Source organism: Zalophus californianus, chromosome 6 (assembly GCF_009762305.2).
Source record: "Zalophus californianus isolate mZalCal1 chromosome 6, mZalCal1.pri.v2, whole genome shotgun sequence".
Classification (NCBI taxonomy): Eukaryota; Metazoa; Chordata; class Mammalia; order Carnivora; family Otariidae; genus Zalophus; species Zalophus californianus.
In genome coordinates this window covers 34,700,016-34,727,578 of record NC_045600.1, presented here as the reverse complement: position 1 = coordinate 34,727,578, position 27,563 = coordinate 34,700,016, and the positions used below count along the sequence as shown (strand labels likewise).

The window sequence follows — 27,563 nt, the reverse complement described above, 5'->3', positions numbered from 1 at the left end:
CACCATTTGTTAAAAGATGCTTCTTCTTTATTGGATTCACTTTGCTTCTTTGTCAAAGATCAGTTGACTATATTTGTATGTGTTTATTTCTGGACTTTCTGTCTTGTTCCATTGATCTATTTGTCTGTTCTTTCACCAATATCACAGTCTTGATTACTGTTGCTTTTCAGTAAGTCTAGAAGTCAGGTAGTTTCAGTCCTCTGAATGTGTCCTTTTTCTTCAATATGGTAATGGCTATTAGTCTTTCACCTTTCCATATAAACTTTAGAATCATTTTGTTGATATTCATGAAGTTATTTGCTGGGATTTTCATTGAGATTGTATTGAATCTATAGATCAAGTTGTGAAAAATTGACATCTTAACAATGTTGGGTCCTCCTATCTATGAATTTGAACTCTCTCTCCATTTATTTACATCTTCTTTGATTTATTCAGAGTTTTACAGGTTTTTATAGATATTATCGTATAGATATACATATTTTGATTTAAATGTCTTTTTCTTTCTTTCATTTTTGGTTCTAATATAAGTGATTGTATTTTTTAATTTTTTTTCAAATTTAAATCTGTATGTTTTTAATTTTAAATTCCAGTTGCTCATGGTGGTATATAGGAAAGTCGTTGACTTTTATATATTAGCCTTGTTTCCTGCAACTTCGATGTAATTACTTATTAGCTCCATCAGTTCTTATGTCAATTCCATGGGATTTTCTACACAGATGATCATGTCATCTGGGAACAAAGGTAATGATAGTTTTATGTCTTTTTTTCTAATCTGTGTACCTTTTATTTCCTTTTCTTGTCTTAATGAATTAGCCAGGACTTCCAGTACAATGTTGCTGGAAGTGGTGAGAGGAGACATCCTTGCCTTGTTCCTAATCTTAGGGAAAAGACATCAGGTTTCTTACAATTATATATGCCATTAGCTGTAGGGTTTTTTAGATGATCTTTATTAAATTGAGGAAATTTGCCCTCCTGAGAGTTTCTGTCATGAATGGATTTTGGATGTAAATTTTTCTGTATCTATTGATACTATAAGATTTTTCCGCATTAGCCTGTTGATGTAAGGGATTACATTAATTGATTTTCAAATGTTGAACCAGACTTGAATAACCTAGAATAGATCCTACCTGGTCATGGTATATAATTCTTTTTATACATTATTAGTTTTGATTTGCTAATGTTTTCTTGAGGATTTTGCATCTATATTAATGAAAAATATTAGTCTGTTTCATTTCTTGTAATGTCTTTGCATAGTTTTGGAATTAGTGTAATGGCCTCATAGAATAAGTTAGGGAGTGCTCCCTCTGCTTCTGTTTTCTGGAACAGATAGAAAATTGATGTCATTTTTCCCTTAAGTATTTGGTAGAATTCATCAGTGAAACTATTTGGGTGTGGTGCTTTTTGTTTTGGAAAGTTATTAATTATTTATTCAGTTCCTTTGATAAATATAAACCTAACCAAATGATCTATTTCTCCTTGTGTGAGTTTTGGTAGATTGTGTTTCAAAGACTTAGTCCATTTCATCTAAGTCATCAAATTTGTGGGCATAGATTTGTCCATAATGTTCATTTATCCTTTCAGTGTCCATGGCATCAGCTGTGATGGTACCTCTTTCATTTCTGATATTAATAATTTGTGTCTTCTCTTTTCTTGGTTAGCCTGACGAAGGGCTTATCTATTTTATTAATCTTTTCAAAGAACCAACTTTTGGTTTTGTTGATTTTTCTCTATTTTTTCCTGCTTTCCATTTTATTGATCTTTTTCTTATTTTGGATTTAATTTGCTCTTTTCCCCCCCTATTTTCCTAAGTTAGAATATTGATGTTATCTTTTTCTTTTTTCAATAGGTGCTTACAGTTCTATACTGTTCCCTCTAACTACTACTCTTGCTGTATCCCACAAATTTTAATGTTTTTTTTATTCTCATTTAATTCAAAAGTTTTTCAGTTTCTCAAGATTTCTTTAATTCTTGTGTTATTTTTAAGTGTTGTTTAATCTCCAAATATTTTGGGATTTTCTAGCTATTTTTGTGTTAATATTTTTTCATTTAATTCCTTCGTGGTCAAAGAACGTACTTTGTATGATGTCTGTTCTTTTAAATTTGTTAAGGTATGTTTTTTTGGCCCAGAATATGGTCTATTTTGGTGAATATTCCCTGTGAGCTTGAGAATATACATTCTTCTGTTGTTGGATAAATATGCAAGACAAGTAATGTAAGCAAAGAGATGGAAACTCTAAGAAAGAATGAAAAGTAAATGTTAGAAATTAAAAACATTGTAACAGAAATGAAGAATGTCTTTGATGGGCTCATCAGTAGACTGGACATGACCAAGGAAAGAATCAGTGACTGTGACGATATGGCAATATAAACTTACAAAACTGACTGGAAAGAGAAAAAGGAATGAAAAGGATGAAACATAATATCCAAAAACTGCAACAAGACAGTTACAAAAGGTGAATATACATATAATGAGAATACCAGAGGAAAAAGAGAGGAAGAGAAGAAATATCTGAAGTAATAATGCCTGAGAATTTTCCAAAATTAATGACAGGCATCAAACCGCAGATATATAAAGTTCAGACAGCACCAAGGAGGATAAATACTTTTAAAAAATCTATATTTAGGAATATTATAATCAAACTGCAGAAAATCAAAGACAGAATCTTTTGAAAGAAGTCAGGTAGATGGGGGTAGGGATCTTACCACTAGAGCAAGTAGGATAAGAATCACATCAACCTTCTCTTCAGAAGCCATGTAAGCAGGAAGAGGGTAGAGTGAAATACTTCAAAAGTTTTGAAAAAATACAACCATCTACTTAGCATTCTGTATTCAGTAAAATTATCCTTCAAAAGTAAAGAAGAAATAGACTTTCTCAGACAAACAAAAATTGGGGGAATGTGTTGCCAGCTTCAGGGAGAATGAAAATGATATAGGTTAGAAACACTATATATGAGTCTTAGAAAAGGAAAATAAAATCTTGTCTTTTTCTTATTCTTAATCTAACAGATAACAGTTTGTTCAAAGTAATAATAGCAACAAAATATTTGGTGATCATATCTTAGGGATAAGTGAAATAAATGACAACAGTGCTATAAAGGATGAGAGGGAGGACTTGGGATTATTCTTTTATAAGGTGCTTGCAGTTCCCATGAAGTGATACAGTGTTACTTGAAAGTAGACTTGTATAATTTGTAAATGTGCATTACAAACTCTCAGGCAACCACTTAAAAAAAAAGTTGTAATTTCTATGCTAAGACAGAAGAGAAAATGGGGTATACAGTGATAATTAAAACCAGAGAAGGCAGAAGAATAGAGGAAGATAAAGAACAAGGCCAATGAATAGAAAACAGTGACAAATATGGTTTACTTTAATCCAACTATATCAGTACTCACTTTACATGTAAGTGGTCTAACATATACTAATTAGTAGACAGGGACTGTTAGAGTGGATGAGAAAAAGCAAGACAACTACATGGTATTTACAAGAAACCCACTTTAAATATGAAAACACAGGTAGATTAAAAGTAAAGGGATGAGAAAAATACATCATGCTAACACTAATCAAAAGAGAGCTGGAGTAGCTCTATGAATTTCAGACAAAGCAGATTTCAGAGCAGGAAAATTATTAGCAATAAAGAGAGGCATTATATTATGATAGAAGGTCAATTTGCCAAGAAGCTGTAACTATCCTTAATATGCATGAACCGAACAACAGAGCATAAAAATATATGAGGTAGGGTGCCTGGGTGGCTCAGTTGGTTAAGCAACTGCCTTCGGCTCAGGTCATGATCCTGGAGTCCTGGGATCGAGTCCCACATCGGGCTTCCAGCTTGGCGGGAAGTCTGCTTCTACCTCTGACCCTCTCCCCTCTCATGCTGTTTCTCTCTCTCTCTCTCTCTCAAATAAATAAATAAATAAAATCTTGAAAAAGCACTAATGGACCATAAAATTTATAAAAAAAAAAAATATATGAGGTAAAAACTAATAGAATTACAGGGATAAGTATAGAGAGTATAGTTGGAGACTTCAACATTACTCTATCAGAAAGTGACAGAACCAGCAGTCAGAAAATCAGTAAAGATATAGTTGAACAGGACAATATCATCAGTCAACTGTATCTAAGTGACATGCATAATGTTTATAAGCATTATGTACAGTACCCAACACATGGTCTCAGTAAATGTTAGTATTATTACAAGACAGAGACTCTAGCTTATCTGAGGGTGAAAGACTAAGTTGTTAAATTCTGTAGACTGAAGCTGATGTCTACAAGATGGGCCCTGAGCAGGAGTAGAATCAGGTGGCAAAAAGGAGGGTGTTGCTGACCCAAACAGACCATGTGGCCACAAAGACATGGTATGAATTGCAAATTTCCCACCTCCTGACATACAGTTGTACTTCCTGCTTTTTTTCTTGGCAAATTCCCTTGTATTCTTTTGGTAATTTCCTTTTTACTTGAGCTAATTTGACTAGGTTTCTATTCTTTGCAACCAGTGATCCTTGGCTAAAACAGTTCTCAATAAGTATTTTTTGGTTGCTTGATATTGGTGAGAGGAAATAGTCATGTACACGATTTGTTCTAACAAAACAACTATGTAGTACTAGCTTCAGAACTCCAATATCCTTTATATTATGAATTTTATATTCTACTCTGACCAAGCAAGCCGTATCATCAGGCAGAAGTAATATTCTATTCTTCCTCTTATCCTTTTATGTTTTTATGTTTTACCTCTTATCTCCATACTGCAAGGAAAAGAAATAATGGTTTCTTGGTACACAAAGAAAAAGCATCCTTTAGAGCCAAAATATAACATAGTCTTATTATCTGATATATATAATTTCCTGTGCATTGAAGCCTAAGAAGGGCATTTGGGGTCATAACACTGATTAATCCAGTTAAGTACTCTGATTTACAGTAGTTCTCAATGACATTTTATAGGAAATATAGTTGTCATCCATGGTGTCATGGTATGAACATTCATATTTTACCTCAAATATAATTTCTGGCTTAAGTTATCTTCTCTTGGGATAGTGAGTTCTGTAAGAATTCTACCTTCTGTGTAAAATTAGACTTTATTTATTCTTAAACTGCTTCTTTCAAACACCAGTGAAAGATCCCTAATTCTAAGATTTGGTGAACACATTCTTGAACACCTTGTTTAAATCTCCCATAATTTTATATGCTTGGAACATATAACTCTCACTTCTTCTCTTTTAGGATAGACAAGAATCATCCTGTTGTCATTTGGAAGATCTCCATCCCTCTAAATATTATTTCTTTTTGTTCTTGAGATGTAGTAGTTTAACTGAATGAATTTATTAGTATATAAACACAGTTATGATTGTCCCCTTTCATTTATGTTCAACTAAATGATCTATTGAATTGACTTAAAAATTACTCTGTATCACCTCTTAAAGTCCTTTCTCTGATCTTTTTTAATCTTTTAGAAATTCCACTGACATGAATAAAGTTCATTATTATAATAATCAAGGCTGAAATTTGTTTCTGAAAATATAAAATATTTGTATTTGTGATTCATTTTGGATAGCATCTGTTATTATATCCTGAATTTTGGATGATAATATCAGAAGTAGATACTTCAATTTATAAGGTCTTCAGGAGCAAATTGAAATTCGTTCATTTTTACTTATCTACTAATATACCATTTAAGAAATTAAAGGTGGAATTATTTTTTAAAAACAGACATTTTTTTTTAAAGATTTTATTTATTTATTTGACAGAGAGCGACACAGTGAGAGAGGGAACACAAGCAGGTGGAGTGGGAGAGGGAGAAGCAAGCTTCCCGCAGAGCAGGGAGCCCGATGTGGGGCTCGATCCCAGGACCCTGGGATCATGACCTGAGCCGAAGGCAGACGCTTAACGCCTGAGCCACCCAGGCACCCCCAAAACAGACATATTTTAGACTGCAAAATATTTTTGCTTTAATGTTTAATAGTTGAAAATAAGTGTGTAGATGAGAGTGGTATACATGTTTAATAAATCTCTTTATGATAACTTTGCTTTTTAGATTCTTTGTTCTGAAGTAAGCTGTTTCTCTTTCATGGAAGGGCTATTGTATAATTATGAGGAAATAAGACTGTCATAGGTTGGCTAATTCATATTCTATTTACAATCAAATTATGAAGGTATTATTAACTCTTAACCAGGAGCTTTAAGTTGACTCAGAAGCACCCTAAATGTTTCATACAAATTATTTAAATTTGAGATAATCTGTCTTTAGCCATTATTTTTGTTTCTTCAGGGATCTCAGTATGAACCCCAAATGACAGTGAATTAAGTTGTTTTGTTTAGCCAGTCTAATTGTTTTGTATGTATATGTGATCAGTGTTTGAAGTTTATGTCCTTTACTTTTTTTTTTTTAAAGATTTTATTTATTTACTTGGCAGAGAGAGAGAGAGACAGCGTGAGAGGGAACACAAGCAGGTGGAGTGGGAGAGGGAGAAGCAGGCTTCCCGCAGAGCAGGGAGCCCGATGCGGGTCTTGATCCCGGGATCCTGGGATCATGACCTGAGCCGAAGGCAGACACTTAATGATTGAGCCACCCAGGCGCCCCTGTGTCCTTTACTTAATATTAAATTCCTTGATCTAGTGCCTGCTGTAGAGAGAGATGTGGACTTTACCCATTGGTGTTACCTTACTCATACCTGGAGCCCCACCCCTCCCTCCTTTTTAAAAAATTCCATGTAGAGTCATTTTTTTTAATGTTATGTTAATTGCCATACATTTCATCATTAGTTTTCGATGTAGTGTTCCATGATTCATTGTTTGCATATAACACCCAGTGCTCCATGTAGTACGTGCCCTCTTTAATACCCATCACCAGGCTAACCCATCCTCACACCCCCCTCCCCTCTAGAACCGTCAGTTTGTTTCTCAGAGTCCATAGTCTCTCATGGTTCGTCTCCCCCTCCGATTTCCCCCCCTTCATTCTTCCCTTCCTGCTATCTTCTTCTTCTTCTTTTTTTTTTTTAACATATAATGTATTATTTGTTTCAGAGATACAGATCTGTGATTCAACAGTCTTTGTAGAGTCATTCTGCTTTCTGTGAAACTTTAAGGTGATGGAGTAAGGTGGTGTAAAACTTCAAATTCTGGAGTCAGAATGATGTCTGGGTTCGACTCCTGTTTCTGACTCCTAGCTGGGTGACCTTGAACAAGTTACTTAAATTCATCTGTAAAATGGGGATAAGAGAGTACTCACCTCATAAAGACTTTGTGGATTAATTGGGATAATGTATGGAAAAGATTTAGTGTATTACCTGGCATGTAGTTGGTGCTCAATAAATGTCAGCCTTTAATTAAAGTTGCTGACAGGGAGCTGAGGCAGGGAGGCGATGGATGCAGGGGCTATTTTAGAAATGGCTTATAGCGTGCATGGGTCATTGAAGAGGAGTAAAGTATATGAAAAGAACAGACTCTGGACCCTCATCCCTGCCAAAATCTTTATGATTTGGGATAAAGATATGATTATGGTAAAATAGTAGCTTCTGATTTGGAGATTTAAGAGGTAAGACTTTGGGGCCTATTGATAGATAACTCTCTGCAGGTTGAAAAATGTGTTGCAGATGACAAGAAACCATAGCTAACCATGGCAGGGGAGTGACAGAAGTATTCCTTGGCAAATTCTAGTCCAGGTTCTCAAGAGGGTTGTGGTGGTGCTGTCCCTGATTTAAGTATAAATGATAAATGTCATAGGAACCGGAGTGTGAAATATCAAATCTGTACAAAGTATTGTCTTTTGTAAGCACTAACAAGCAAAAGACTACTTTTCGCTATCTCAGACATCTCCTTGCCCTATTTGTTTTTTATCTTCCTCCTTCCTCCCCTTTCCATGCTCTGTTAGTTAAGGTTTCATGCCTTTTGCCTCAGAGTTCTTTCTCTTCCTGTAGGGATGTCCCCTGCTCTTCCCCCAATTAAACCAGAAAGAGTAAAATATAGCCACTCCTTGAGTAATGTCTTCACAGTATTTATCTGAGCTATGCCACCAGAGGCTATAGATTGTAGAGTATTTGCTCTCTTCACTCTAGAGACCTAACACAACCCAGAAAAGGAGAGAAGGGGAGGGTCAGCCGACTTGGAACAGACCAATGGCTGCAGTGACAGCAGGAGCTGCGGCTTGACACACAACGCTGTGCCCCGTCCCTTGTCTCTTCTTCCGCATTGGAAGCCAAGGCAGCTGGGAGAGAACACAGATTCTGTAGTCTGAGATGGCAGCATGCTAAAGGTGGAAATGGTGGCAGGGCAACTTTTGGAGCTGCTGGTACTTTATGGATTGGGTTGGCATACACAGCGAGGGAGAGAATCACAGACCTGTACTCCTGAAACAAAACAAAACAAGACAAAAAACAAGGGAGATTTGCTACCCCAATCCCTAGTTTAGTAGGCAAGATGTTTGTTTGGTCAGCAATTTGTGGACTGCTTTAGCATGGTGTTACTACACTCGATTTGGTTGTCTTCTCTCCTCATAGCTCACAAAAGTCTTAACTGTTAGGATTTTCTTCTTCCAACATGACTATATTTTCATTTTCTTCTCTCATGGGGTAGCCAGAATTTCCAGTTATAATTCTTATGTTTTTAGGGTATTGGGATTGACCTATACCCTATTATCAGAAAACTCAAATTAGGCCTTCCTGATTTATCATTTGAATGATAATTTAGCAGAAAAATCACAAGGAACTGTAAGTCCAACAGGAAACTTTATATTCTTAACTCCAACCAAGTGCTAATCACAAAGGCTGCTATAAAATTCCCCCAAAGCAAAAGGGAACACAGCATGCCAACTGACAGCTCTATCCTGTGAGATCCTGGTGGCCACCAGTAGACTCAGTCATCTCTCTCAGGAATCTCAGGCGATAAAAGGCTATTATTACCTGAAGGTCCTTCCTCCTGCCTATTTCTTTCAAGGGGAGTGACTTGTGGTGAAGGAGTAAGAGGAATATGAAAGTGGAATTGCAATTTTTTTTTATTTTTATTTTTTTTTTTGTAGTGAGAATGGGAAAAAGAGAGTTTGGGTTTTGGCTCTTTAATAATTTGATGAAATTAAGCCTTATCTTTCTTTCTGCTGCTTTTCATTCCTCTATTTTTTTGTTTTTTCCCCATGAGAAAAGCTATCCTAAAATTCTTTGGGATCCCTTGGATTAGAAGGAGTTTTTAAGTTAGGAAAAAGTACTAAATTATTAAAAAACAAAACAAAAACCAGAACACTCTTCCAAATCTCTACATGGAGTTATAGGGCCTATGCAATGTGAATCATCAGAGAAACTGTTGACACTGTCCCATTCATGAGCAAGCTGTCTATGGACTGTCTGGAATCTTGGCAAAGTAACATATATGTATATAAAAGTTAAATGACTAAATTTGTTTCAGAAACATGCAGAATGACTGCAGGGAGCCTTCTGTTCAGTGGCGTGAAGCAAAAAATCTCTTCGGTCTTTTTTCTTTTGACACTGTCCTGCCTGCCTTATCCTGAACTACATAACTCACTAAGATATTACATATTTTCCATTAGCCGTTCTTTTACTCCCGTATCCAGTCTGTCAGAATAACATTGAGGTCGGTGAACCATGAGTCTGGTTGCTTTTGCAAGGCATTTCTGTACTAGTAAAAGCAGAAAATACCTCATAAGAATGCTGCACAATCATTCCCATAGTGTGATATGCTAATTCTTAAGAATGTTGCTAACACTGCACTTTGTTTCATATGATTGAATTTAGAACTCTTACTCAATTGGTTGAAGGCTTCAAACTGGCAGTAATAAGTCTTTTGAGTTGTTGCTTAAGTAGAGCAGTGATAGAATTCATATGGCAGGCGACAGTTGCTCATTCAAGTTCAAGAAGAAATCTCTATCAGCCGCAGTGGTTGAAAAATAAAAGGAAAGTAGCCCAGCTGTTCACTTTTAATAGTATATCTTTCCTCCATATTTTAAATGAGAACAGAGCTCAGTCATTAAATGAAGATATAAATATTAATGTCATCATTGTTAAAAATCCTGAAGAATAGACCTCATACATTTATGTGACTTTTTTTTATGTCCCATCTTACTGTGTCCAAGTAAAAATCAAGAAGGTTCCCCCAGTGCCTCTGGAGGTCTCACCACAGCTAGTTAGCTTTCAGTCTTGATCTCCTTTTACTCGTACCTCCCATAACAAGTCTCAGAGAGTTTAGTAAGAATTTAAGCAGTCATATTTGGGCCACACAGTGTTAAAGCATGTAAATCCCAGAAGTCCAGAAAGTCTTTGTATATCTAATTTAAGCATACAAATTCTTTGCTGTAATACATATTACTAGTTTAGACAACTTACTGTCATTCTATGCTTTCAGTGTAGAACAGAATTTTGGTCAAGTCAATTTAGTGATGATAGGATGTCAGAGCTTTCAGATAGCCAGAGTCACTACCCTTCAGTGTGAACATTTGTTTATTATTTTGAAAAGATAAAAGCTGCCTATTATTCTTTTTTTTTAAGATTTTATTTATTTATTTGACAGAGACACAGCGAGAGAGGGATCACAAGCAGGGGGGAGTGGGAGAGAGAGAAGCAGGCTTCCCGCTGAGCAGGGAGCCTGATGCGGGGCTCGATCCCAGGACTCTGGGATCATGACCTGAGCCAAAGGCAGACGCTTAACGACTGAGCCACCCAGGCACCCCTAAAAGCTGCCTATTATTCTATTGCCTATGGTAAACAGTATGAATAAGATTTACTTTGGGTGTGTATCTTCTATACTCCTTTGGGAGTATATCTTTGGCTCACTGAAATTGGGAACTTTGATTATTTTTCCAAAAAATATGATGTTTTAGCACATAATCTCTTTTTTACCAAACTCTAGCTAGCTTCTTAAGAATTGTTCAGCAGAATTGATCCCAGGGTAAAGAACTAATATTTTTTTTGAGAATTACTATGTGTCAGGCATTGTGCTCAGTTTTCTCCATGTAATATCTCATCCTTAAAATAACTCGATGAATAAGATACTATAATTAATCCCATTTTACAGATGAAAAAAGTGCTGTTATCAATGCCATTTTCCAGATGAAGAAACTGGGGTGAAGTTAAATACAACTTACCCAAAGTCACACAGCTGTTACGTGATAGAGTATTTGAACATGAGTTTTTGTCATTCCAAAGCCCATACTTGTAATTGCTCTGCACTGTAGTCAAGATGCTGTGTGAATAGGCGTTTGCTTTACCATATTTGTTTGATGTCTCTCCCTTGGTCCAGCCTCATGTAGGGCCGTGAGTCTCAGCAGTGGGCACAGTCTTTGGAAAGGCTCTTGGGTATGATGGCATTTACCAGCTGTAACCATTCAAGGAAACCCTTAGAAAGGGAATTAAAACCTCATTATACACATCTGTACCTATTTGAGGGGAGTCTGGACATAATGTGGATATTGAAGGAAATCTCCTTAGGAGTCTTGAGACCAGAAAGCAGATAGCTTTTTTGGTTCAGAATTACCAAAGTGTTGCCTGTAATCCCCTCCTCCTCCCAAGTGAAATTTAAGTTGCAGATAGTGATGTTTTATTGGAGATTTTTCCCAACTGGCAACCCTATTCCAAACCTCTTTATTTGGACCATTTATATATGAATTCTGTCTTCAGGAGATTTTCTCCTCTTAAGTTCTGTTTCTCTCACAAGTCAGAGTGATACAGTCACTGAGTAGCAACTGAAGAGACAGTAAATGCAAAGAAATCTCATGGACTAGGACCCCAAATCTTTCCACCCTTGAAACATTTTTCATTATAGCAGAACCTGTTCATTCATGGTAGATGTTAAGGCCTTTCTGTTGAATCTACTAATGATTAATAATTCTAATTGACTAATTCCAGGGCTAGTGTCTCTGTCTTATGGCACATGGAATGATAACAGAGTAATGCTTTAAAAAATGGGGTTGCTGTGAATTGAGCAGCAGGGAAGAGGGCTTCTCTAGAGATACTTGCCTGCAGCTCTGGAGATCCTGTCAAAGAGCTAACTATGCTACTGGCAGAGGGCTGTAAGTGTACTAACAAGCCTACTGAGTCTTCCCTGCCTTTAGCAAAGAGAATGACCTTACAAAACAATTAGCAACAGGAAGAGGTAGTCTTGAAAATGAGTCTGAAATAATAATGACCATATCAGTTCAAGTTGAACTAGGCAGTCAGTTGTGTAATACCTAGGCTAGCTTGCTCTGATTCTTTCCAAAGAATCTTTTTGTATGACTTATACATACAGAACATTCTCTTGCTGGAAGGTTGATGCTGGAAGGATATTTTTTTTTTTTCCCAACACTAAATAAAGTCTTAATAGAATGGCAGGACACTCCTGATTGATCAAAAGGGGACATACTTAAATGCTTTGAAATATCTAGGTTCCAGAAAGCAGAATGTAATGTAAATAATGCAGTAAACACTAGATAGAGTCTAATCCTGGCCCTTTATTAGCCTTATTACCTTTGAGAAATTTACTTAACCTCTCTAGTTTATTTCCTCTGTGAAATGAGGGAGTTTAAGTAAATCTGTGTTTCCCAAACTCTGAACCTACCACAGATTACTAGAGATTAATTTAAGTGGCATATGAGACAATTTCAGACAATTTCCTGATAAAAGATTAAAATAAACATTGAATCGCATAGTTGAGAAAGTTACTTCTTTTTCAGTCTTTCTAATTATGCCAGGCAAATTCTCAATTTGATATCAAGATATCTTTAATAGTTCTTTAACACTGGATAATTGTTCGGGGGTGGAGATGGGTAGGAATAGGTACTGGAAATCCTCTATTCCTCAAGAGTTTTGTTTTGTTTTGTTTTTTTATTTTATTGTGTTATGTTAGTCACCATACATTACATCATTAGTTTTTGATGTGGTGTTCCATGATTCATTGTTTGCTTTTAACACCTGGTGCTCCATTCAATACGTGGTGGGGGTGGGAGGGATGTGGTGGCTGGGTGATGGTCATTGGGGAGGGTATGTGCTAAGGTGAGTGCTGTGAATTGTGTAAGACTGTTGAATCACAGTCCTCAAGAGTTTCTATAGAAGAGAAGTGAATTCCATTCCTTCAAGGGGAAAGTACTGAAGTGCTTTTTTGCTTCTTTCTGTCTACCATTTCCCTTCCACTTGGAAGGAAAGTAGTATACAACTGGTGAGTTTAGGAGGAGGAACCAAATGTGTGAGGCACAGCCCTTTCTGGTTTCTCTCATGGTACAGCCCCCTCTCAGAAGGCATGTTCCTCCTCCCCTGTGTAATAGGCCATGGTTGACAAACTCTGCCTAGGGCTGGGTGGGAACTATTAGGAAACCCATAAGGCCAAAAATCCAAAACAAAGAACCACATTCTGTAGTTTATCCTTATAGTAATCAAGCTGATACTTTGATTGCCATTTTATTCTTCTCTGTCTCTCATTTGGTTTCAAACTCATAGGAGATGTAAGGGAAAAAGCAGTTATACCCCTTTAACATCTCTGATAATCTTTTTAAATAGAAATCTGGCTTGGGCTCAGAACCGTTCACGGGGAATAGTATCTGTATAGAATTTAATAATATGGTTTTGTTTTCAGTGAAGTTATTTAGTTGCCATCTTTAAAATAAATTCATGCAAGTTTTAAAATGAATTTTTAAAACATTAAACAGTACAGATAGTGCATAGATATGGTAAAAATTATAAAGTTCATACATAATTGACTAAAGTTTAGAAAACACTGAACAAAATTATCTCTAGGATCTATTCCAGATTTAAATTCTTTTGAATATGTAGACCAGTGGAATAAAAAATGTTAGGTGGTAAACCAAGTTAAAAAAGGAACCTTCTTATATAACATATGTAATATGTTATTTTCATTTATTTTGAAATATATCATTATTGAGGAAGCTAAACTTTTATTTTTATATAAATGAAAATGATAAATTCATAATATTTTACTAGGCAGTTGAGTATTGATATCTTTTTGATAGCATGTTTTTTGGTGATGATGTTTTGTTTTATTTTGTTTATTTTTCTTTCACTGAAAGCAGTCAGTTCTGGGAGAGGTTTTTGAACTAGAAATCTTGGAAGGCAAGCACCATGTTATTGTTGTATACTCTGCCTCATACAGTGTTTGGAATATAGCAGTGTTCAATAAATATCTGAACTGAATGAATGAATGAATGAATGAACAACGAATCAACAAAAATAAACTGAATTCTCCATCTTGAAGGTATAGGCATAGTTTTCATTTATATCTGAAAGCTGTCAACAGGACTAGCTGTAAGAAAGCTGAGGCCTTGGAGCAATCAGAAAGGGTAATACTTCTATATAAGTGAAAGACAGAGCTAGTTACACAGAGCATTTAGAATAACCTTGTTAGGAAGAAATCACAAAAGGAAGGTAGCCCTATTAATTTTGCTTTTGTTTATGGTCATATAGGAGAGGGTAGATTTTTCCTTTCTTTCTCTCTTTTTTATAAAAAAAACTGTTTTCCCTTCCTTTTTTTCTCTCTCATTCATGTACTACATCTCTTATCATGTCCATATCAGAGAAAGCACCCCAGTTTCCCTTGCCTTAGGGAGATTATTAGAGCTTAATTTAAAATGTAGCTCACTCTTGGGGCGCCTGGGTGGCTCAGTCGTTAAGCGTCTGCCTTCGGCTCAGGTCGTGGTCCCAGGGTCCTGGGATCGAGCCCCACATCGGGCTCCCTGCTCAATGGGAAGCTTGCTTCTCCCTCTCCCACTCCCCCTGCTTGTGTTCCCTCTCTCACTATCTCTCTTTCTCTGTCAAATAAATAAATAAAATCTTAAAAAAAAATAAAAAATAAAAAATAAATAAAATGTAGCTCACTCTTTCCCCATACACTCTTAATTACAGTTTCTCATCTGATAGAGGTGCCCACTCCTTTCTTTCTTTCTTCCTTTTTTTTTTTTTTTTTTTTTTGGTGCCCACCTCTTTCTTAACTGGCACCCTAGGTGAACTGCAATACTGGTAAATTTTTTTATTGCCATTTATTCGTGCAACAAGTGTCATGTTTCAAGGGCTTCGTTCTAAGAATACTGAAATGAGTCTTACATATCAGAGAGAGAGAATATTAACCAGACATTTTTAATTTTTAGTTAGGCCAACTGACTTTCTAATAATCATGCAGTTGGTTTGAGTGATTACTTTCCCAGGTCATGTAATTTACCTTAAAACATTTTGCATATATGCAAAAAAAAAAACAACCTGAGGACTGTGTTCCATTCTGGTAAATACATTTTAAATGTATTCTAGGTTTATTCTCTACAAATGCATTCTTTTTTTAATGGTCCAGTGATAAACTGTGATTCTAATTCATTATGCACAATGACAACATCTTAAGTGGAGTCATTTTGTATGTTCGGGTTAATATTTTCTGTTATTGAAATTTAAATCAGTACATTTTATATTTGTGAAATTTCTGTGCCTCATGTCTTTATGTCTTCTCGTTATTACTATGTGGACTTCAATACGTAAATTCTAAAGTCCCTGGCTTATCCCATTTTGGGATGTTCATCTCATTGCCTTATAAAACTGGTAGAACAGCAATAACAATGATATAGAAGTTGGATTCTGAAACTAATCATCATCTACAAAAATTAGTATCTAATCTCTGTTCTAACTTTAAATTAATATCCAGGTAAATGATCAACATAGATTATATTATTATCATAATTAAAATAAAATAGACAATTTGGCCAAGAAAAAAGAAGACTTTAGAATTATCTGGTTTTTTTTCTAAAAGATATAAATGTGTGGTTTATAATTATAATCTTTAGGTATCTCTAGTATCACTGTGCTCTTTTAGCCATTTGCTATGACAGTCTGGAAGTTTGGAGAACACTTTATTGTCTAGTTCACAACAATTAAAAAAACAGAACTTTGCCTTGCTGGCTGTGTTCACTAGCAATACGGTTATTCTCTGACTAGATGCTTTGAGTGCCAGACACATCCTTGTCTGGGGCATGAGGTGTTGATACGGCAGCTATGTTATGACAGGAAAAAAAGAGAAAACTCCACGGACTTGAGAGGCAGACCAACCTAAATGTGAAATTCAGCTCTGTCACTTCCGTGCCAGTACCTTGGACAAGTGACTTAACTGCCTCTATAAAGTGAGAATTATAATACTGCTTCAGCCTTGCTCTAAGGGTGAAAGCATCTGGAGTGAGGTCTTCTTAATGGTAACTGTATGAGGAAAGCAGTGTGGTGATGGTACGTTTTGATATCCTCGCAGGTGAAGTGAAGGACAAAACTGTTCAGGTGGTTGAGCTCCCCATTGTGGACAGTCTGCACCCCCGTCCACCGTATTTACCCTTGGCGGTACCTGAAGACCTCGCAGATCGGCTCGTACGAGTCCACGGCGACCCTGCAGTGTGGTGGGTGTCCCAGTTTGTCAAATACTTGATCCGCCCACAACCTTGGCTGGAAAAGGAAATAGAAGAGGCTACCAAGAAGCTTGGCTTCAAACATCCAGTTATTGGGTAAGAATCTGATATAGTCCTCATAAAATGATATGTAGTAGCAGAGATATGTATAGTTTACAATATATTGTAAACTTTATGATACATAGTTTAATTTTCAGAGCCCCACCCAAAAACAGATGTTCCAGAGTTTACCTTAGGTCACAGGGAGATCATTTTTCCTTTGTTCAATTAGAACAGCTGAGTCATCATACTTTGTTACCTTCACTCGCTTGTCTATTCATTCAACAAATATATTAAACCCATATTTCTGAAATTAAACCCTGTCTCCTGGGGAAGCTAGCAAAATTTTATTTTATTGAGAGTATTTTGGATGTCATACATGACTCCTGTCTTATCCTAACAAGGCCATGAGATGAAGCTGTCACATTTATAGCTTTTCTTTTGTACTTTTTTTAGGCTTCATTAATTACCACTGGTGATTATTTTGCATTTTTTGATGTTCTGTTCTCTTTTCTGTCCTGGAAGCTGTTTTTGAGAATATAAGAGGACATTTATAGTGTAAGATAATGTTAAAATTATTATTTAAAATTATCTCTTGGCCCACTTGGGAATTATCATGTACATATGCAATTAGTCTCATGTTTATCTTCAGGGAGATGTATCAGGAAATCCTATGACCAAGGAGAATCCAAAGGAGCATCTTTGCTCATAAGTATATGCTCCTGTAAACATACATAAAAAAGTTATGGGAAGAAGAATTTTCCTGAGTCCCGGTGCCAGATTTCAGAGCTTGGGAAAATTTTCTTTGCTTAATGGAAAGAATACTGGACTGAGACTTAAGTGACCTGGCCAGTATCCCTGGCTTTTTCCTAATTCTGGACCAAGTAACTTATTAATGGTATTGGGCTTTCATTTTTCCATCTGTAAAATAGGGAAGGTAATAACCTGCCCTAAAAGTGATGATATGATAAGGAGGATAAAAAGATTTTAGTTCAGTGGGAAAAAAAAGTACTGTAAAATATTACTACCTTTCAGAGAGACTGATGCTAAAATAATTCCTGAAAATAAACTTGTAAGCTAGGCTGTGGCATTCTGTAGCTTATACTGTTTGTGATAAAGTCAGCTATTGAGTAATATTAATACATGTGTTGATTTATTCACTTATTTGCAGAACATTTATTGAATACCTGCTACTGTGAGGGACAGAGATTTTTTTTTTAATGGCTTCTTCTAGCTTATTATAGTCTATTGGAAAAGACACATGCCCAGCTAACATTACATGGGTAGAATGTGATAAATACCCTAAGAGGTATTTATGAGAGGTCAGGGAAGAAAAAATGTACTTCCATCTGGCTCAGGAAAGTCTTCATAGATTCAGTGTTTGAACAGGATCTTGAAAGATAACAGTATAGTAATTAAATTACCAAAATGTCTTCAACTACATTATCTCATTGATCCTATAACACAGTTCTGTGAAGTGGGCAGAGGTAACCGTTTTACAGGTAAGGAACTAAAGGAAAGAAAATTTCTGCCCAAAGTTCCAGAGTTAATAAAGGCAAAACCAAGACTTAGACCCATTTTAACTTTGCTTGGAAGCTTCCCTGCAGACCAGAAAGCTACCCTAATTGTCCATGGACCATCCATCATATTAAGAGTTGGCCAAATATAGAAAATTGAAGTACCACAGATAATTATTTGTACATTGAGGTAGTGTGCCGTAATGAAAGAGAAGGACACTAGAATTCAAGAATCTGGGGGTACCATCTAGCTTCTACCACTAACAAATTATGTGAGTTTGGGCAATGTACTTGATAATTCTGGGTCTTCATTGATTGCCACTCTTTCCTTGTTTAAAACTGAAAAAACTAAGTTAGATGGCATCTAAGGTTTCTATTCACATATTACTAAACAATTAGATTTGTGTGTCCACCCAACATTCATTCATTTATTCATTGTATTTGGTGCTGTTGGAAATAAATAAAATCAGATTCCCTGCTCCAAAAGAGCTTGATATCTAATACAGATGACCATTGAACAATGCAGGGTTAGGACTGCTCACCCTCCATGCAGTTGAAAATCCATGTATAACTTTTGACTCCTCTAAAACTTAACTACTAATAAGTAGCCTGCTGTTGGCTGGAAGTCTTACCAATTACATAAATAGTCGATTAACACTTATTTTTTATGCTATATGTATTATATACTGTATTCTTACAATAAAGTAAGCTAGAGAAAAGAAGGTGTTATTAGAAAATCATAAAGAAGAGAAAATAATTTACAGTACCGTACTATAAAAAGTCTGTGTACAAGTGGACCCACACCACTCACACCTACGTTGTTGAAGGGGCAGCTGTAGTGAAAGGCAAGTATACAACTTTTACTTTGCTGACAACTAGGTTGAAATGTATGTGAGAGAAACCAGCTTCCCTTTGCCTTATGTTGTCTTTGTATGTCTTCATATTTTTCACTGATAATGTCTTCAGAAGCATCAGTTTCCTTAACTATCTGATGAAAGACTTAAATTGACTTCTAATACCTTTCACAGGCCTAACATCCTGATTCTTCTCTAAAAACCATAATGCTCCTCTCTCAAATTCTTGATTCAGGCCTAATTTCAGGAGTACTTGGAGAATTGAGAAAATTGATGAGTAGTACTCTGCCACTACCCCAGCTGCTCCTCTTCCTTTGATTCTTCCTCTTTTGTTACAGCTCTTATTTGTTTTTATTTTCATTTTCATTTTCATATGTCCCACCCCACATCTTCCCTTGTGTCTTAGTCTTCATATGTATAGAAGTTACTGATCCCCATTTTGTTTATTTTTATTTTTATTTTTTTTTAATTTTTTATTGTTATGTTAATCACCATATATTACATCATTAGTTTTTGGTGCAGTGTTCCATGATTCATTGTTTGTTCATAACACCCAGTGCTCCATGCAGAACGTGCCCTCCTCAATGCCCATCACCAGGCTAACCCATCCCCCTACCCCCCTCCCCTCTAGAACCCTCAGTTTGTTTTTCAGAGTCCATCATCTCTCATGGTTCGTCTCCCCCTCTGACATACTCCCCTTTTCTTCCTCTCCTGTTATCTTCTTCTTTTTCTTTTTTCTTAAAATATGTTGTGTTATTTGTTTCAGAAGTACAGAACTGTGATTCAACAGTCTTGCACAATTCACAGCGCTCACCGTAGCACATACCCTCCCCAATGTCTATCACCCAGCCACCCCATCCCTCCCACCCCCAACCACTCCAGTAACACTCAGTTTCTTTCCTGAGATTAAGAATTCCTCATATCAGTGAGGTCATGTGATACATGTCTTTCTCTGATTGACTTATTTCACTCAGCATAACACCCTCCAGTTCCATCCACGTCGTTGCAAATGGCAAGATCTCATTCCTTTTGATGGCTGCATAATATTCCATTGTGTATATATACCACATCTTCTTTATCCATTCATCTGTCGATGGGCATCTTGGCTCTTTCCACAGTTTGGCTATGGTGGACATTGCTGCTATAAACATTGGGGTACACGTACCCCTTCGGGTCCCTACATTTGTATCTTTGTGGTAAATACCTAGTAGTGCAATTGCTGGATCGAACGGTAGCTCTAATTTCAACTGTTTGAGGAACATCCATACTGTTTTCCAGAGGGGTTGCACCAGCTTGCATTCCCACCAACAGTGTAGGAGGGTTCCCCTTTCTCCACATCCCCGCCAACATCTGTCGTTCCCTGACTTGTTAATTTTAGCCATTCTGACGGGTGTGAGGTGGTATCTCATTGAGGTTTTGATTTGGATTTCCCTGATGCCAAGCGATGTTGAGCACTTTTTCATGTGCCTGTTGGCCATTTGGATGTCTTCTTTGGAGAAATGTCTGTTCATGTCTTCTGCCCATTTCTTGATTGGATTATTTGTTCTTTGGGTGTTGAGTTTGATAAGTTCTTTATAGATTTTGGATACTAGCCCTTTATCTGATATGTCATTTGCAAATATTTTCTCCCATTCTGTCGGTTGTCTTTTGGTTTTGTGGACTGTTTCTTTTGCTGTGCAGAAGCTTTTTATCTTGATGAAATCCCAATAGTTCATTTTTGCCCTGGCTTCCCGTGCCTTTGGCGATGTTTCTAGGAAGAAGTTGCTGCGGCTAAGGTCGAAAAGGTTGCTACCTGTGTTCTCCTTTAGGATTTGGATGGACTCCTGTCTCACGTTTAGGTCTTTCAACCATTTGGGGTCTATTTTTGTGTGTGGTGTAAGGAAATGGTCCAGTTTCATTCTTCTGCATGTGGCTGTCCAATTTTCCCAACACCATTTGTTGAAGAGACTGTCTTTTTGCCATTGGACATTCTTTCCTGCTTTGTCAAAAATAAGTTGACCATAGAGTTGAGGGTCCATTTCTGGGCTCTCAATTCTGTTCCATTGATCTATGTGTCTGTTTTTGTGCCAGTACCATACTGTCTTGATGATGACAGCTTTGTAATAGAGCTGGAAGTCCGGAATTGTGATGCCGCCAGCTTTGCTTTTCTTTTTCAGTATTCCTCTGGCTATTCTGGGTCTCTTCTGGTTCCATACAAATTTTAGGATTATTTGTTCCATTTCTTTGAAAAAAGTCGATGGTATTTTGATGGGGATTGCATTGAATGTGTAGATTGCTCTAGGTAGCATTGACATCTTCACAATGTTGATTCTCCCAATCCATGAGCATGGAACGTTTTTCCATTTCTTTGTGTCTTCTTCAATTTCTTTCCTGAGTATTTTATAGTTTTCTGAGTACAGATCCTTTGCCTCTTTGGTTAGATTTATTCCTAGGTATCTAATGGTTTTGGGTGCAATTGTAAATGGGATCGACTCCTTGATTTGTCTCTCTTCTGTCTTGTTGTTGGTGTATAGGAATGCCACTGATTTCTGTGCATTGATTTTATATCCTGCTACTTTACTGAATTCCTGTATGAGTTCTAGCAGTTTTGGGGTGGAGTCTTTTGGGTTTTCCACATACAGTATCATATCATCTGCAAAGAGTGAGAGTTTGACTTCCTCTTTGCCGATTTGGATGCCTTTGATTTCTTTTTGTTGTCTGATTGCTGTGGCTAGGACTTCTAATACTATGTTGAATAGCAGTGGTGATAGTGGACATCCCTGCCGCGTTCCTGACCTTAGGGGAAAAGCTCTCAGCCTTTCCCCATTGAGAATGATATTCGCTGTAGGTTTTTCGTAGATGGCTTTTATGATATTGAGGTATGTACCCTCTATCCCTATACTCTGAAGAGTTTTGATCAAGAAAGGATGTTGTACTTTGTCAAATGCTTTTTCTGCATCTATTGAGAGGATCATATGATTCTTGTTCTTTCTTTTGTTAATGTATTGTATCACGTTGATTGATTTGCGGATGTTGAACCAGCCTTGCAGCCCAGGAATAAATCCCACTTGGTCGTGGTGAATAATCCTTTTAATGTACTGTTGGATCCTATTAGCTAGTATTTTGGTGAGAATTTTTGCATCCATGTTCATCAAGGATATTGGTCTGTAATTCTCTTTTTTGATGGGGTCTTTGTCTGGTTTTGGGATCAAGGTAATGCTGGCCTCATAAAATGAGTTTGGAAGTTTCCCTTCCATTTCTATTTTTTGGAACAGTTTCAGGAGAATAGGTATTAATTCTTCTTGAAATGTCTGATAGAATTCCCCTGGGAAGCCATCTGGCCCTGGGCTTTTGTTTCTTGGGAGATTTTTGATGACTGTTTCAATTTCCTTAGTGGTTATAGGTCTGTTCAGGTTTTCTATTTCTTCCTGGTTCAATTTTGGTAGTTGATACATCTCTAGGAATGCACCCATTTCTTCCAGGTTATCTAATTTGCTGGCATAGAGTTGCTCATAATATGTTCTTATAATTGTTTGTATTTCTTTGGTGTTGCTTGTGATCTCTCCTCTTTCATTCATGATTTTGTTGATTTGGGTCATTTCTCTTTTCTTTTTGATCAGTCTGGCCAGGGGTTTATCAATCTTGTTAATTCTTTCAAAGAACCAGCTCCTAGTTTCGTTGATCTGTTCTACTGTTCTTTTGGTTTCTATTTCATTGATTTCTGCTCTGATCTTTATGATTTCTCTTCTCCTGCTGGGTTTAGGCTTTCTTTGCTGTTCTTTCTCCAGCTCCTTTAGGTGTAGGGTTAGGTTGTGTATTTGAGACCTTTCTTGTTTCTTGAGAAAGGCTTGTATTGCTATATACTTTCCTCTCAGGACTGCCTTTGCTGTATCCCAAAGATTTTGAACAGTTGTGTTTTCATTTTCATTGGTTTCCATGAATTTTTTTAATTCTTCTTTAATTTCTTGGTTGACCCATTCATTCTTTAGTAGGATGCTCTTTAGCCTCCATGTATTTGAGTTCTTTCCGACTTTCCTCTTGTGGTTGAGTTCTAGTTTCAAAGCATTGTGGTCTGAAAATATGCAGGGAATGATCCCAATTTTTTGGTACCGATTGAGACCTGATTTGTGACCTAGGATGTGATCAATTCTGGAGAATGTTCCATGGGCACTAGAGAAGAATGTGTATTCCGTTGCTTTGGGATGGAATGTTCTGAATATGTCTGTGAAGTCCATTTGGTCCAGTGTGTCATTTAAAGTCTTTATTTCCTTGTTGATCTTTTGCTTAGATGATCTGTCCATTTCAGTCAGGGGGGTGTTAAAGTCCCCCACTATTATTGTATTGTTGTCAATGTGTTTCTTTGCTTTTGTTATTAATTGCCTTATATAATTGGCTGCTCCCATGTTCGGGGCATAGATATTTACAATTGTTAGATCTTCTTGTTGGATAGACCCTTTAAGTAGGATATAGTGTCCTTCCTCATCTCTTATTACAGTCTTTGTTTTAAAATCTAGTTTGTCTGATATAAGGATTGCCACCCCAGCTTTCTTTTGGTGTCCATTAGCATGGTAAATGGTTTTCCACCCCCTCACTTTCAATCTGGGGGTGTCTTTGGGTGTAAAATGAGTCTCTTGCAGACAGCATATTGATGGGTCTTGTTTTTTAATCCAATCTGATAGCCTGTGTCTTTTGATTGGGGCATTTAGCCCATTTACATTCAGGGTAACTATTGAAAGGTATGAATTTAGTGCCATTGTATTACCTGTAAGGTGACTGTTAACTGTCTGTTGTCTGTGTTCGTTTCTGCTCTTTGCTGCTTTTAGGTTCTCTCTTTGCTTAGAGGACCCCTCTCAATATTTCTTGGAGGGCTGGTTTCGTGTTTGCAAATTCCTTTAGTTTTTGTTTGTTCTGGAAGCTTTTGATCTCTCCTTCTATTTTCAATGATAGCCTAGCTGGATATAGTATTCTTGGCTGCATATTTTTCTCGTTTAGTGCTCTGAAGATATCTTGCCAGTCCTTTCTGGCCTGCCAGGTCTCTGTGGATAGGTCTGTTGCCAATCTAATGTTTCTGCCATTGTAGGTTACATATCTCTTCTCCCGAGCTGCTTTCAGGATTTTCTCTTTGTCTCTGAGACTCGTAAGTTTTATTATTAGATGTCGGGGTGTTGACCTATTTTTATTGATTTTGAGAGGGGTTCTCTGTGCCTCCTGGATTTTAATGCCTGTTTCCTTCCTCACATTAGGGAAGTTCTCTGCTATAATTTGCTCCAATATACCTTCTGCCCCTCTCTCTCTCTCTTCTTCTTCTGGGATCCCAATTATTCTAATGTTGTTTCGTCTTATCGTATCACTTATCTCTCGAATTCTGCCCTCGTGATCCTGTAGTTGTTTCTCTCTCTTTTTCTCAGCCTCTTTATTTTCTATCATTTGGTCTTCTATATTGCTGATTCTCTCTTCTGCCTCATTTATCCTAGCATTTAGTGCCCCCATTTTTGATTGCACCTCATCAATAGCCTTTTTGATTTCGATTTGGTTAGATTTTAGTTCTTTTATTTCTCCAGAAAGGGTTTCTCTAATAACTTCCATGCTTTTTTCAAGCCCAGCTAGTATCTTTAAAGTCATGATTCTGAACTCTAGGTCCGACATCGTACTAATGTCCGTATTGAGTAGGTCCCTGGCTGACGGTACTACCTCTTGTTCTTTTTGCTGAGGTGATTTCTTTCGTCTTGTCATTTTGTCCAGAGGAGAATAGATGAATGAGAGAACAAAAGGCTAACAGGTTTACAACGTCCCCAGCAAATATACTGTATACAAATCAGAAAAGACCTGAAACCAGGGGAAAAGAAAGGGAAAGAAAGAAAAAAGAAAGAGAAAAAGAAAAAAAAAAGAAAAAAAAGATAAAAACAAAAACAAAACAATTCAAAAAAGGCAGAATATGATCAAATATGATCAGGCTAGTGCATAGATCAGTGCCACACACTAGATTTTGGGCGTATTTTGGTCTGTTAGAAAAAAGTGCCTCCTAAAATTTTAAAGGAAGAAAGACATGTATGTACAAAATAAGGGTTGATACAATGAAGGGATGGAAGATGACTGTAAAGATGAAAATTATAAAAGATTTTATAAAAGGACTTGGTAAGATAAGTTGTTTGAAAAAAGAAAGGAGATTTAAGGAAAAAAAAAAAAGGAAAAAGGGAAAGAATGTGATCAGGCAGGAGACTAGAACAAAGCCATACACTAGTGGTTTAGGGTATATTTTGATCTGTTAGAAGAAACTGTACCTCAAAATTTTAAAGAGAGAACAACTTATATATATATGCCAAAAACAAGGATAACCACTATGAAGGGATAAAATATGACTCTAAAAATGAAAAAAAAATAAAAAGTTTTTTTTTTTAAAAAAAAGGGATTTATAAGATGTTGGTTGAAAAAGGGAAAAAGAAAAATAAAAAAAAGTCAACAAAAATTAACTTTGATGAAATAATGAATCATGGTAAAAAAAAAAAAAAAGAAGCCATGAATCTATGTGCAGTATTCCCCTAGCGCTGGAGTTCTCCTATTCTCCTTGATCGATCAACTTGGTCTTGGCTTGCTGGCTGTTTGTGTTGATCTTCTGGGGGAGGGGCCTGTTGCTGTGGTTTCCAAATGTCTTTGCCGGAGGCGGAATTGCCCCGCCCTTGTCGGTCCGGGCTAAGCAAGCTGCTCGGGTTTGCTCTCAGGAGCTTTTGTTCCCTGCAAGCTCTCGGTACAGCTTTGGAGGACCAGGGCGAAAATGGCGGCATCCCAGTCTCCGCCCGGAGGAGCCGAGAACTCGGGGCCCCGCTCCTCAGTGCGCCCCCAGAGAAAAGCAGTCACTCCCGTGTCCCCGGTCTCTGGCCACACTCCGTGCTCACCCGGCCTGTGATCGAGCGTTGCTATCTCTGGCACCCGACCCCGCTCGGAGTCTCCAAACCCAGCAGATTCCTGCAGTGCGTTCCCGCACCGCTCCTCCCCGGGAAGGAAGGGGAGTCTCCCCGGATCTGCTGCTTGTTGGGTCCTTGCTGGGGGAGCCGTGCCCCGACTGGGCCGCAGATCACAGTTTATGGCAACTCCGAGCTGAGAGCCCGCGACTCTGCTCCGTATCTGCAGCCGGCTTCCCCGCCCCGACACCTGGGAGCTCTGCCGCACTCAGGCACCCCCGGTCTCTCTGTGATCCCAAGGGTCCTGAGACCACACTGTCCCGGGAGGATTCCACCCCCCGCTTAGCCACTGCAGCGACGTCCCTCCGCCGAGCCAACTTTTAAAAGGTCCGATTTTGTGCTCCGCCGCTCTAGCACTTGCCAGAAGCGGCCGGCGGAGGCCCCTCCCCCGCCGTCTATCCTCCCGAATATCGCCTCGGATTCACTTCTCCGCACGTCCTACCTTCCAGTAAGTGGTCGCTTCTCTGTTCAGAGAGTTGTTGCTACTCTCCTGTTCGATCTCCTGTTGAGTTTGTAGGTGTTCAGAATGGTTTGATCCCTATTCAGCTGAATTCCTGAGACCAGACAAAATCTAGGTCTCCTACTCCTCCGCCATCTTGCTCCGCCCCCCCCATTTTGTTTATTTTTAAAGATACTATTTATTTATTTGAGAGAGAGTGCAGGAGTGGGGAGGGAAGGGCAGAGGGAGAAGGAAAAGCAGACTCGACAAGGACCCTGGGATCATGACCTGAGCCACCCAGGGACCCCTGACCCCTATTTTAAATGCTAGAGCTAAAGAAAGTACATGATGAAATTATGAGTAACAAATAGTGCTTCTTCTCATGAAGCTTTTCATTGAAATTCAGTGGAATTGTTCTTTCTGTCCCACTTCATCTCTGTGGAGCACAGTGAACAATTCCAATTTCATGAGAGAAGCAGTGATTAAGAAGGATGTGGGAAGAAAAAGATGATAGAATAGGTGTTCATATGATGGTATTCACATCTGAACTATAGTCTGGAATGCAAAGGAAAGAATACCTGCAGAGATATCAGATTAACTACAGTGAAAATAGACCCTCTCCAGATTCATAATGAAACGCTGGCCTTCGGCTTGACCTAAGGCCTGCCCATATAGTGTGACCTAAGGGGAAACAAATCTACCTTTTTCTTTTTCCCATACATGAATAGTATTTTAGTAATTTGGTAGGGGGGATGTAGGAAGGGCAAATTTAAGGAGAGTTTTAGTTTATGAAAATAAACTCTGACCATTATTATTTTCATTACAATTACTTTGAAAGCACTAAGATGGGAGGAGAGTACTGTGGAAGTCAGCACATATTCAGTGCAGGACAATGTAAGTCTTTGTCCCCAATTTTACAGTTTTAGAGCTTTTTTTAAAATAGGACAGCGGAGATCAATATCTGCTTGTGTTTGACAGAGTGAAAAACAGCAAAAGGAAATTCATTATGCATACAACAAAAGGGCTAGAATGTCTCCCTGAACTTAAAATAGTAAGAATTTTTAAAAGGTTTGCCTGCCTTGATTGTGCTATAGGAAGAATCCATGCAGGTCTGTGTTTTCCTCAGACAACTTTCAATTCTACAAGCTGGCAGTTACAGTAACTATACAGGGTATCATGAAGAAAAAGAAAAGTTGGCATCAAAATGTTGCAAAAAATATATTTAATATTCTGTAATTGTGAATCTTGGTATCATTTGTTGTCAAAAATCTTAAAAAGTTATATCCAGTTTTTATGGAGGGCTGGTTGGTATTTTGCTCCCTATATGGAGTATAACTCTGGAATCTTCCATTTATTTTACCATTATTCTTGGATATGCCAATTACCTTACAAGAAGGCATTCTTCAAAAGCTTATTTTTTA

At 37.5% G+C, this 27,563-nt stretch overlaps 1 protein-coding gene across 11 annotated transcripts in view; it reads left to right on the top strand.

The window, feature by feature from the left end:
- The window catches only part of FUT8 (fucosyltransferase 8), a 330,956-nt gene that overhangs the window by 287,231 nt on the left and 16,162 nt on the right, over nucleotides 1–27,563 (top strand). For all 11 annotated transcript variants that reach the window (XM_027571178.2, XM_027571180.2, XM_027571179.2 and 8 more), the window contains one exon: nucleotides 16,205–16,451. In XM_027571178.2, coding sequence (XP_027426979.1) covers nucleotides 16,205–16,451 — 247 coding nt within the window. The remainder of the gene's footprint in view (nucleotides 1–16,204; nucleotides 16,452–27,563) is intronic.